This window comes from Stereum hirsutum (assembly GCF_000264905.1).
Source record: "Stereum hirsutum FP-91666 SS1 unplaced genomic scaffold STEHIscaffold_7, whole genome shotgun sequence".
NCBI classification, from domain to species: Eukaryota; Fungi; Basidiomycota; class Agaricomycetes; order Russulales; family Stereaceae; genus Stereum; species Stereum hirsutum.
In genome coordinates this window covers 2,194,455-2,205,556 of record NW_006763137.1, presented here as the reverse complement: position 1 = coordinate 2,205,556, position 11,102 = coordinate 2,194,455, and the positions used below count along the sequence as shown (strand labels likewise).

General features: G+C 45.9%; 3 protein-coding genes across 3 annotated transcripts; all 3 read left to right on the top strand.

Annotated features, from left to right (window-relative positions):
* Window positions 1–462: 462 nt before the first annotated feature.
* Window positions 463–2,382, top strand: STEHIDRAFT_111365 (uncharacterized protein; the record flags this gene model as incomplete). Its single annotated transcript, XM_007304500.1, has 8 exons — window positions 463–1,089; window positions 1,161–1,287; window positions 1,333–1,515; window positions 1,582–1,677; window positions 1,704–1,784; window positions 1,832–1,856; window positions 2,092–2,194; window positions 2,278–2,382. 8 exons carry the CDS (start codon window positions 463–465, stop codon window positions 2,380–2,382), a joined length of 1,347 nt encoding a protein of 448 aa, XP_007304562.1.
* Window positions 2,383–4,668: 2,286 nt separating this feature from the next.
* STEHIDRAFT_111364 (uncharacterized protein) lies at window positions 4,669–5,793 on the top strand (the record flags this gene model as incomplete). Its single annotated transcript, XM_007304499.1, is given in 6 exon segments — window positions 4,669–4,704; window positions 4,771–4,833; window positions 5,084–5,389; window positions 5,409–5,446; window positions 5,506–5,614; window positions 5,671–5,793. The coding sequence occupies 6 exon segments, from the start codon at window positions 4,669–4,671 to the stop codon at window positions 5,791–5,793; spliced, it is 675 nt and encodes a 224-aa protein (XP_007304561.1).
* Window positions 5,794–8,937: 3,144 nt separating this feature from the next.
* STEHIDRAFT_57000 (uncharacterized protein) lies at window positions 8,938–9,281 on the top strand (the record flags this gene model as incomplete). The annotated part of the gene is made up of 2 exons (XM_007303882.1): window positions 8,938–9,116; window positions 9,179–9,281. The coding sequence occupies 2 exons, from the start codon at window positions 8,938–8,940 to the stop codon at window positions 9,279–9,281; spliced, it is 282 nt and encodes a 93-aa protein (XP_007303944.1).
* Window positions 9,282–11,102: the final 1,821 nt, after the last annotated feature.

The following is an 11,102-nucleotide window of genomic DNA, read 5'->3' as shown; positions in this document are numbered from 1 at the left end:
CTCTAGCATCCGCAATAAATCCGTTTTCGTCATACTTTTCTGCACCACGCTATTTGGCTCGCCGATCCACACATTCCTATCAAAGGAATAGGGTATAGAAGTGGAATGTAGCGATAGAGAGAGGTAACAAGGGGTAAAAAGTGTCCGAACACTCAGTGCCACAGCGGGCCGGGGCCACCTAGTGTTCGGACACTATTCACCCCTATTTCCCTCTCTCATTAATTATCCAGAGCAACTACAAACTATCCCTCTGGGATTATGACTACGAGTATACATGCAGATAGTATGGCACAAAAATTAACGAGCAAAAATGATTTATTGCGGGTGCTAGAGCCGGAACACTGAAAAGCAACTGAAAAGTGTCCGAACACCCGGTTAGCTTTAGTACTGCATGAACACCCAAATTTCCTTATCGTGAGCGTACAGGTAGATCTCAGCTTGAGTCCACAGACTCCACATACAATGACTGTACTCAAACATTCTTCTATAGGAGAAGCATGCTTCATTGCTGAGGGCAACGGCGAAGACCAAGATGTCCCACCAAACATGTGCTCAAAATGTAACATTGAGCTTAACTTCTCACAGGCTCAGCAGGTACTCACACATTTTGCTATGCACCTTCGTCATGACCCAACAATCAACAAGAATGAAGAGACTTGTGGAACGTGCTTATGGTCATCAGCTCTTGGAATCTGCGAGTACTGCCTCAAGAAAGGGAAAGGCGCCAATGCCGGCTTCTCAATCGACCTTGTGCAGACAACGTGTATCAATAAACTCACATTTAGATACCACATTGCAGCTGAGTCATCCGAATCCTCGCCAAGTTTGAACGTCTCCCTCGAGTGTAAAATCTGTGGCCCTACTCGACCTGCTGTGTGGCGATACAGTATGGAAGCCCATTTCAAGCATCATCACCCGTTAAGCGCCTCCCTGCCAACCTATTCGGCTGTATGGACGCTCTCAAATTTCGAAAAGAGTGTGATTCAGGAACTTTGGAAGGTTCGGAAGACAGCAGCCTCGAAGAAAAAAGGGAAGGGAGCTCGTACCTCTCGTGGTCTCCAAAGCGCACAGTTCACGTCTTTCTTTTCGGTATGTTTGGTATTGACGCTGTTTCGTTGTCTAACAGGCTAATCGATACTGATAGGTATTTGGCTGATGAGAGCGAGGGGGAGGAAGGGAGCGGAGAGGAGGTGGCGAACACGGTGGAAGTTGGAGAAGAGGAGGTTGTTCAAGAGGAGGAAGAAGATATGATTGACGAGACCGAGACGGATGACGGTGGTGGTCACAGTGACGAACGACAACTTGACGGCAAGGTGTGACGCGAGGTTGAAGAGGGTGGCGCTAGTGGAGAGGACGACGATGGGGGGATCGTTGAGGGAGGAACTGAAGTGGATATGAAACGGGGTTCCCTAGGGAGCATAGGTGGGGTTAGGAGGGTTGAGACTTCTCGACAAGTCGAGAGGGTTGGAAGTGAGCATAACATCGACAATGAGAATAACGAACAAGGTATCAGAGGTATGAGTGGGACGCACCTTGTTCTCTACAGCACTCGACCTTCTAACTCATTCTTCTTGCCAACAGGTGCCCACTCAAACGGTCAAGTGATTCTTGCATACAATCATCAACCTCAACTGGATGAGGGCTTGAACCTCAGTACTACGCTCCAAAGCGATACTGGTATCACTACGAACTCTATGCCACAGCACACCGTAATTCAATCAATGCGTGTAACACGCAAGAGGAAGGACATATCTCACCTGGCCAACTGCCTATGTGGTTCGAGGGTGAGTGGAGATGAAATCACATGTGCGGAAGATGTTGTGCACTGTAGGAAGGCTGGGTGTGAGACCGAATGGGTGAGTTGTTCTTCGCAGCGTCATATTTTATAAGCAAGTGACTTACAATACTGTACCTCCCAGACGTTAGGCAATGTCCGGTGTCCCAAGGGGCCCATCGCCCCCGCCAATTTTGCGCGAGTCTCCCGCCAAATGGGAGTTCCCACGTTATGTAAGCGTCGTCTAACTGCTGGGACGTACAGTAGGCTTCAGTATCATTTAACATGCGTCGGAGGCCTGGAATTTGCTCCAAAAGGATGGATATGCAAGTCGTGCTCAACAGCCAAGACAACGCGCAAGAGGAGATGCCATTAGTTGGTACTGTGATGAGCCTGGCAAGAATTGAGGAGAGGCAGCTAGTGAGACACCTTGTGTATATGTACGGAGGATTACCATTCACCATAACGACTGCATTGAGATGCTTGCCAGTCATGGTGGGCAGATCTTGATTGTCCCGGAGTACGCGTTGTGTGCTGGTATATCGCGTCTCGAAACAATTTGGCATGAGATCAATTTGAAATACTTCCCTTTTTGGATGTGTGCCTGATTACGTAGGTAGGTAGGTAGTCCCCATCCACTGGTCCGAGAAAACTCGACCCCTGGTCCTCGATTCACATCCCGTGACCCCCTTATTCCTGGCCAAGAGGTGCAAACAGTCCGTTTAAGACTGCATTACAGCTGCTTTCATAACTCTACTGTCAATGACCCGGATCTGAAAAGTGGCTTAGAAGTGAAAAACTTGCTGTTTGACGGTTTCCTCTAATGCTGGCACCACAGATTTTTTTGTCGGTTGTGGTTGTGGCGGACATTTGTGGGGCCACTGTGGCACAGTTCGGAGTTCTCCCAGTTTAGGGTTAGGGTTAGGTTGCAAAAACTCGTCCATGTACATACCCTTACCCTTGTCTCTGTACCCCATATCTGTGTCTGTGTCTGTGTGTGCTGGGCCATCAGCCCCCTCTGAGCTTCTATTCCTGACATTTTTACCATATGCTCAGATTGTATATCAGATGTCTTGTCAGAAGTAGACATGCATACATCACTTGTATGATCCTAAACACCAGTATCACTATCAAACTAATATGATAGCTATGTACTTGAAATTTTTTGGATCTGATTAGGGGCTTATCTCCAGATGAAAACCCTGGTGTTAGATGAATTTTTAGACCTCTCAAATAATTGAGGTAGAAAAGATATGGTGAGCCTACCTGGAAATACACCCTATATGTCTCTCTGGCTATATATGCAGGTTTTTCTGGGCCAGTCCATGTACCCAGAAATGTTTCTATATGTTTCCTCAGTACCCATACCAATTTATAGAACATTTCACGGTGATTTGGCGAATATATATCGAAATATTTGCGAAATATTCCCTGCTTTCCTCCTCACCCTCATGGAACAAGTTCTACAGAGCTTTTAGGCATATGTAGCAGCACTATAACTACTGGATACTCTTTCTATATGTTTTATATGATTTACCATGAAGTTACATGACCTGAAAACGATCTAAATTACACCCAGAATAATATTCACTGGCCCAGTAACCCAGAAACCCAGAAACACCCCTCCCTATCCCTATATCCACAGAGGGTCATTTCCACTTGTTTAGCTCCATGGAGGGTTTACCCAATGGTATATCTACCTCATCCAGGTATCTCCCAGCCAATATAGACCATGGTTACATCCCAGATAGGGCCTAGATCCATGTGCTCCTCCTCCTCCCCTCACTTTCTCAGTGTCCCATAGGCCCATATAGCCAAATATTGTCGTTTGGATGGCTGTTACATGCTATATTAATGTTATGACATCCATCCTACCCAAAAGGAACGAGATCCGACCGCTAAATAATGTACCCAGAATAGCTGACCCCTAGCCCTGAATATCCCCCCACTTGTTTTTGCCATATCTTGGGAACACATGGACAGATTTGTCTAAATCTGAAATATGTTTTTCACATACATTTATACATGTTTATCAAAGCCAAAGAACCGCCAAAATCAGCCTCCTTCATGTTGACAACTTTGGACCACATTTTACTCTTTTATCAACTAATTCCATCAAAACAACACCAACCCCTGCAATTCATTCACTCTGAATCACAAAACTCACAAAGTTACCAAAACACCCCCAGATCACCCCATTTCCCCTACTAATACACCCTTACAGTACCCAGTATATCAATCCCAACATCCCTGCTATTATTTTCCTATTTTTCCGTATTTTTATCGTCTACCATTCTATCCCTATCCATCTATCTATCTACCCTAGCCCCAGAGCCCATATCTAGCCCCATACATCCTCCCTAAACCCTGTATATATCTATTCTATCACTGCTGCACAATTACCCCCATTTTTCTACCCTATTCTACCCCCTACCCATCCACCTATTTTTCCAACCATTTTTCAGCCATTTTCCCGCCTATTTTTCCGGTCATTTTCCCAGCCAGAATATCCACCAGCCCATGCTCTTTATAAAGAGCCATTAATATTTTGGCAGACGACTCTTTGCAAAGAGCCAATAGCTTAGGACAAGGACTCTTTGTAAAGGTGGTACATGGACGCCTGGAATTATTGATGACAATAGCTTCTCTGTTGCTATTGTGCTTGCTCATAATATAACCATTGATATAGATGATGAAAGGGGACAATAGTGGCAGTCAAGAGGAACAATTGTTTTGAATAAGAATGGTTAGTCAGGGATGGGGACGGGAATGAGATAGCCAAAAGCGGGAGCCCAGACCTCGGTCTGGGATTTTGGATTCTGAGGAGCAAATTTCTACTCAGCCACTCTGCATGGCAATTCCCATCAATTAACAGCCTTTGCTTTCCGACCACCATGTCTGCCACTGACTTGTTCCAGAAGAGACAGAGGGTGAGTGATCTCTACTTTCCACTCATCTAAGTTCTGATCCAACATTGCTGAATTTGTTTTTAACAGTCAGACACTTCTCCAGATACTCCTACCGCTGCCAAAAAAGGAGTATGGGTCAGAGTCGAGCTTGTGAGTCATTGAGCCCTGCACAGGTATCCAACATTATAGAATGATCCTCTGGAATAGACAGACGAACACAATGCGGATCCTGAGCTCGATCAAGTACCTTGGTCGATAACGAGGGGACCTGACCAAGTCGAGGACAGCAGCTGAGACTTGGACCATTCCAAATGGGATCCAAAAAAGGTCGGTCTTGATATTAATAGACGTCTCTAATACTTAAGGCAAACCACTGTTTGTATTGATCTGCCTTCAACAGAAAACTATATCCAAGCAGTACTGGGTTCAGCCCCCTGACCAAGATACTAGACCTTCTCATTTGGTCCCTGTTTCTTCTCGGGCCCGAGCCCAGGATAAGATCCAGAAAAGGGCTATCCAAGGTGCTGCCAAAAGGGCCCTGCATGTCTTTAATAACGCACCTCTTGTTTGGGTAGACAAGACTCTAGAAGCTCTACTGAGTAAAAAGAAGAAGAACACAGCCGAAACTCTCAAGAATATGCGTAAGTTAGCAGAGCAGCAGCTGGGGGATAAAGAGCCCTTGGCGTTCACGACCATATATGTTGATGTAAATGATTAACTTCTAGGTGTATACCTTGGATATCAATGGTCTGATGATCCGGTTGTGAGTGTTCGATCCTGGTTCTTTCATATCTTCGACCTTTTTTGACCTTCTAAACAAAGAGAGGAGGAAAAATACCTCACCCTTGAGACCCAGTACAATGGTCGTACAATCAGTGATCTCAAGAAAGGTGTGGAGGAAGGTCAGAAATATGTTTCAGATGGGATTCCAGTATGTATATTATAGTCATGTTCTGCATCTTCAGCTTACTCCGATTTGACAAACAGGAGAACCTCCTTATCCCTTACAAGTACACTGTGCAGTACTTGATCAGTCAGAGTCCACCAATGGTACCCATAGACGTCTGTCACCCAGAAAACCTGGAAGAGCTTGAGAATTATTTGTTCTGATATGTCACCTGTGATGACTCCCGCAAGGTGGAAAGAAAGAGAGTGTATCAGTTTGCTCATGCTTGGAAGCAACAAGGACACCCCGATAATGTGAATTGACTATTTGATTTCATTGTCATTGTTGTGTGTATGTTTCTTTTTTTTTGAATTACTTATATGAAAAGTCAGCCCCTCTCTGTGTCATCAGACACAGTCTGCAGCTCTGGCTTCAGGCTCTCTCTAGAACGGTATATAGCACAATCTCAACCCATCACAGGTATTCTGGCCGAATACTTGAATGTTTTCTGGCCAGAAGTATACCATGAGGTCAAGAAGAGATTTGCAGCTGGAAGGACTATCGACAGTGCTACTGGTCCTTGGATTGCACGTACACTGCTCTACAAAATGTGGCTGTTCATGCATTATGACTAATATAACAAGGATGTTAGAGCCAGCTTTGCCTGTGGGTCCAGTGAGCATACATGGTGTAAGGAGCATACATACAAACATATTCTTTTTTCTTTTCTTTTCTTTTCTTTTCTTTTCTTTTCCCTTTCTTTTTGCCTCTACAATTCTCTCTAGCCTTCCCACTTCCCCCCTCCCTAAATACATCCCTCTCCACTTACTCCGAGTTTCCCCTACATCCCTTGACCACGACTTCCGGCTCCTCCCAGCCTTACTTCTTCTATGTTCCCATATCACTTCCGATTGGCCCCCTCACGTTTAACACGTGTCACTCCGGATTAACCACTTCTCCTTTCCGATTGGCTACCCAATTGTATCCCAGAGTCCGGCTACCTCGTCAACCGACTTAACCGGTCCTCCTTTACTTCTATCTTTCACGTTCTATCTGATTGGCTCAGAACCTCCTCCCCAGCTCCTCGCCCCTCGTAATATATATAGTGGTCTGCATGTATCTATGTACCCTAGCTTTAAGCTCATCAACACCTGGACTAGCTCTGTGAATCAATCTACCTTTCACCCCTTCAACCTTGTCTCTTCAGACCATCCCGCGAACATTATCTGCGACCTCAAACCACCTCTTCACCTTTGGACCAGGATCAGCCATGGAAGACACTCAGATTGACGTCAAGTAAGCCCGGCTATGACACATAGAGGTTCCAGAGCTTGATGCTCTCCTATAGTAATTTTTTTCTGCAATTCAGAAGTATAAGAAATGTCTCTCACTATTATTATTTTCTATAGTTACTGTAAAGGACATGCATTCATGGGTCACACTGATGGTCTGGCACATGGACTTTGAGAATGGACTCCAGTGGCAGATCCTGCAGAAGAGAAATCCAAAGTAACCCCTAGACATATCACCACTGTCTTATTTTTCCCCAAGAAAACATATGACGAATTAGAAGTTAAAGAGGAAGATTGGGGGAAGAACTACATGCTTGGTAGAGTTCCTGAGGCAACTCTGTCTTAGTACTCTTTGTAGTGTGTCACCTGAATAATAACCAGCTTATTTGGGATCATGTTCTAACCCTTGGTCTCAGTAGATCATCTCAGATTAATGTCTATCTCAAGAGTTATGTGGACCTTGAATAAGTACTGTCCTTGACCCAGATCCAAAACTTTGTTTTCATTTCTGTACTCTACTCTTTGAACTCTGTGAAGGACTTTTCTTATAAATCTATCAAGTTCATAATTTGTTTGAGATGCCTGTGATGAGCATAATTTTGCCACTCCAAATTGGTGCGGAGGTGTAACAGACTATTTTTGACACCTTTCAATTTTTCTCTGCCCATCCATTCACTAGCTCAGCACAAAAGTCTGCATATTTCATAGGATATTCAATCCAAGAACATGGTAAAAATTATAGGTTAGTATTATGAGGGGAATCTGTCAAACGCTAAATTTCTTCACTTATAGGCCACTTTTCAGATCCTGGTCTAGGACAGTAACCTTGAGCTCAATGAGTATGCATCTTTGGTATTTGGCTGGAGTCTATGATCATGTGAGCCTAAGACAGATGTTTACTATTTTTTCCATCATAATCCCTCCCTATAGGGAACTGTGTGGTATCCAGAGTATTACGACAAGACAGAGGGAATTTCTCTGATATTTTAGCAAATTTTCCGGGACTGATAGGACCACTTACTGCAGAGTTATGACTTCAGTCAACCACCGGTCCTTGCACAATCACCGGTCCTTGCACTGTTGTTTTCTACGGCCTCTCCAGCTAGATACCTGTCAATATGGCTCTGATAACATGTGTAGTATACAATCGTGGCTACTCTCCCTTTTTTTCTCTGCGTGTTTCATGCACAATTGCCGTCTCCGTGAATAAAATGGTGAATTTATTTTATACAAGTGTAATGGCAGAGCAGCAATTTTAGCATGGAGAATGTCTTAAAATATTCCTTGCAGTGCTGATTACATGTGGAATGTATCCCTACAATGTGGGACCTATAGGTTCTCATATTGATTTTCTACAGGACATTCGAGCGAGGATGCAAACTTTAGGGGAATTCATGGTCACGTGCATCTGTTGTGCATCCATGTTCGAGCGCTTCGTGTGGCGACGATGTAAACCATTCACCAGCACAGCCCTTCACTATGGCCCGACATGCAGAATCTGAGCTCAAAAAGAAGGCTAAAGTATCAAAATCAAATGACACAGCAAAGAAAGCCGCCATAGCTGAATACGAGCTTGAACAGCACAAGCCCAAAAAAGAACGTCGGAGTGTGACCACGATCACAAAGATTCACGGCGTCAGCCATACCACGGTCACCCGACACCACCAAAACCTGAACATGCGCACGAACACGGACTGTAATGACAACAAAAACATCCTCTCTCGTTCGTCTCGGTTAACCCTCGTCAAATGGATAGAGGCATGTGCCGACCAAGGTCTGCCACTTGTTTGGTGCGTGTTGAAGGAGAAGGTCGCGGAGTTGTTGAGGATCAAGGGGAAAGCAGGCTACGCTGTCACTGACAGCTGGATTGATCAGTTTTTAGCGTCTCCGATAGCTCACAACATAGCCACTCACTGGAGTTCATCCTTGACGAAAGACCGTGCCAGCGCCGCAAATCCCAAGGCCCTCGAGAGCTGGTTTAATGCCTGGAAGACCCATGTGGTCGATCGAGGCATCCTTCCACACAATATCTATACAATGGATGAAGTTAACTTCCTTCCAGGAGTGGGTCGAAAGATGAGAGTTATTGGTAAGCGGGGGACGAAGAACACGTACCAGCTATCGGGTGAAGGGAGAACAAGCTTGATGGTGATGGCACCCATCTGTGCTGATGGCTCGTATCTTCCACCAACTGTTATCTTCAAAGGCAAACGGATGCTGAAGAAGTGGAGGGATAACAACCCATTACCTGCTCAGTGCGTAAAATCAGCTTATATTTTCATGCACCACATTCTTCTGACCATGACAATCACTACAGTGTATCCTGTGCTCGTAAAGGATACACAAACAACCTTATCGGCCGTTCCTGGATAGAACATTTCGACAAGGATACCAAGGATAAAGACCTAGGTGCTGAGTGAGTCTTAGTCTTCGACATCCAACAAACCCACTACTCCCTTGCCGTTCTGAGCCATGCCATTGCAAACGACATCTCTCTGTCAGTCTCGTGGGACCTTCCCTCTCCTGAGACTGTGATTGGACACGGTGTGTGGAGGAATGTGTGGACGACTCTGTCACTCTACGAGTGTGGCGCACCTTTCGGAAAGCTTCCAGGATCTCTTTCGCAGGGCTAGGAGGATTGATGGGGAACCCGCCATGAATCGAAAGCTCTTTACTGGGCTCCAGCGCACTCTGCGGTATGGCAGCCGGGTTGAATGGAACAAGTCCGGTTTTTTGGAAAGCCGCTAAGATATTTGCTTCGGTGAAGGTGGCGCAGTGTGCAATCACGTAGATCTCGAGGAAGTTCTCAACACGTGCTGAGTGTCTGTGCCTCTTCTCCCATTCTACCCGGGCATTGTTGTACGATGACTTTAGGGGTCCAAACAGGCCAACATCTTGCGCATGTGGAACACCATCCGATACATCTCCAACAACAAACTCTGCCTCGCCACATTCGACTACAGAGGTAGAGCAAGGAGTCGAACATACCTTTGGATACTTGCAGCACTCTGACTATTCCTTTCTCCTACCTGAACACGGTTCCTTCACATCCTCTACACAACTTCCTTCTCCAACGATCAGACACCTCCCTTTGCACAACACTCCTTCCATCTCGCTCGAAGGAACCGGCCAAACGCCAAAGGAGAAGGACGACGAAATTCGTGCACTTCGGGAGCATGTGAAGATCTTGGAAGGCCAAGCCAATGAAGGTCGCGATATTGTCGAAAGTCAGAACGCCCAGATGGTGATGCAGGGCTTGTATAATGATGGATTGAGGGAGAAGTTGTATGCGGAGGAAAATAAGAGGAGCTGTGGAAAGGCGGATGCGTTGGCGCACACGAATGCCCCAGAGGGCCACATTTGGACTGGTCCCGAGTTCTACGCTGCCGTGGAGGAAGACGATAGGCGAGCGAAAGAGAAAGAGAGGACGAGGGCAGATAACAAGAAGGTGAGAGAATGGAGAGGAAAGGAGAACAGTTGCATCGATGCAGTTTATGCGGAATTGGTCCGTGAGTGGGAAAAGAAGCGAGCCAATATGAGGGCTGGGGGTAAACAAAGCGGATGGGGTCGGAAACCTGCTAAACCCAAGCGCGATCCTACACCGGAGACACTCAAGTCTTCGAAGAAACAGTGTTCAAGCCCCAAGAGCACCGATCCCGATCCAGAGGAGGACGAGGTTATGGATGATGACGGGTCTGACCCCGAAAGCATTGGCTGAGAAGGTGACCCCCACTCGGAGAATGAGTCAGAGGGCAGTGCGGGATCTTTTTGTTCTGTCTCTGACTGTCCGGAGTATTACGACGAGACAGAGGGAATTTTCCTGATATTTTAGCAATTTTTCCGGGACTGATAGGACCACTTACTGCAGAGTTATGACTTTAGTTATTTCGCCAGCCAGCGGGCCGCAGAGGGCCGGATTCCGCGCCTCGGTTCCGCGCCTCTGCGTCCCGTTTAGGCAGGTAGTTTTCCAACTGTATAGTAGACCGGTAAGCGCCGGAGCGCGTCCTTTTAACTTGTGGGAAGCGTCCTTGTCTCTTTATCATTGACAGTGACGCTTCTCACAGGTGAGTCTTACTATAGATTTTGTCTCTTTCTTTTTCTATTACTTTGTGAGGGCAATATCATTGACAGTGACGCTTCTCACAGTCGTTCTTCGAGTGTTCGATTATCTGCGCCTCACAGGTTATGGGCCCTGCGCTTTAAATCACCTCAGAACGTTCTGCTTAGCTCCTAATTGATCT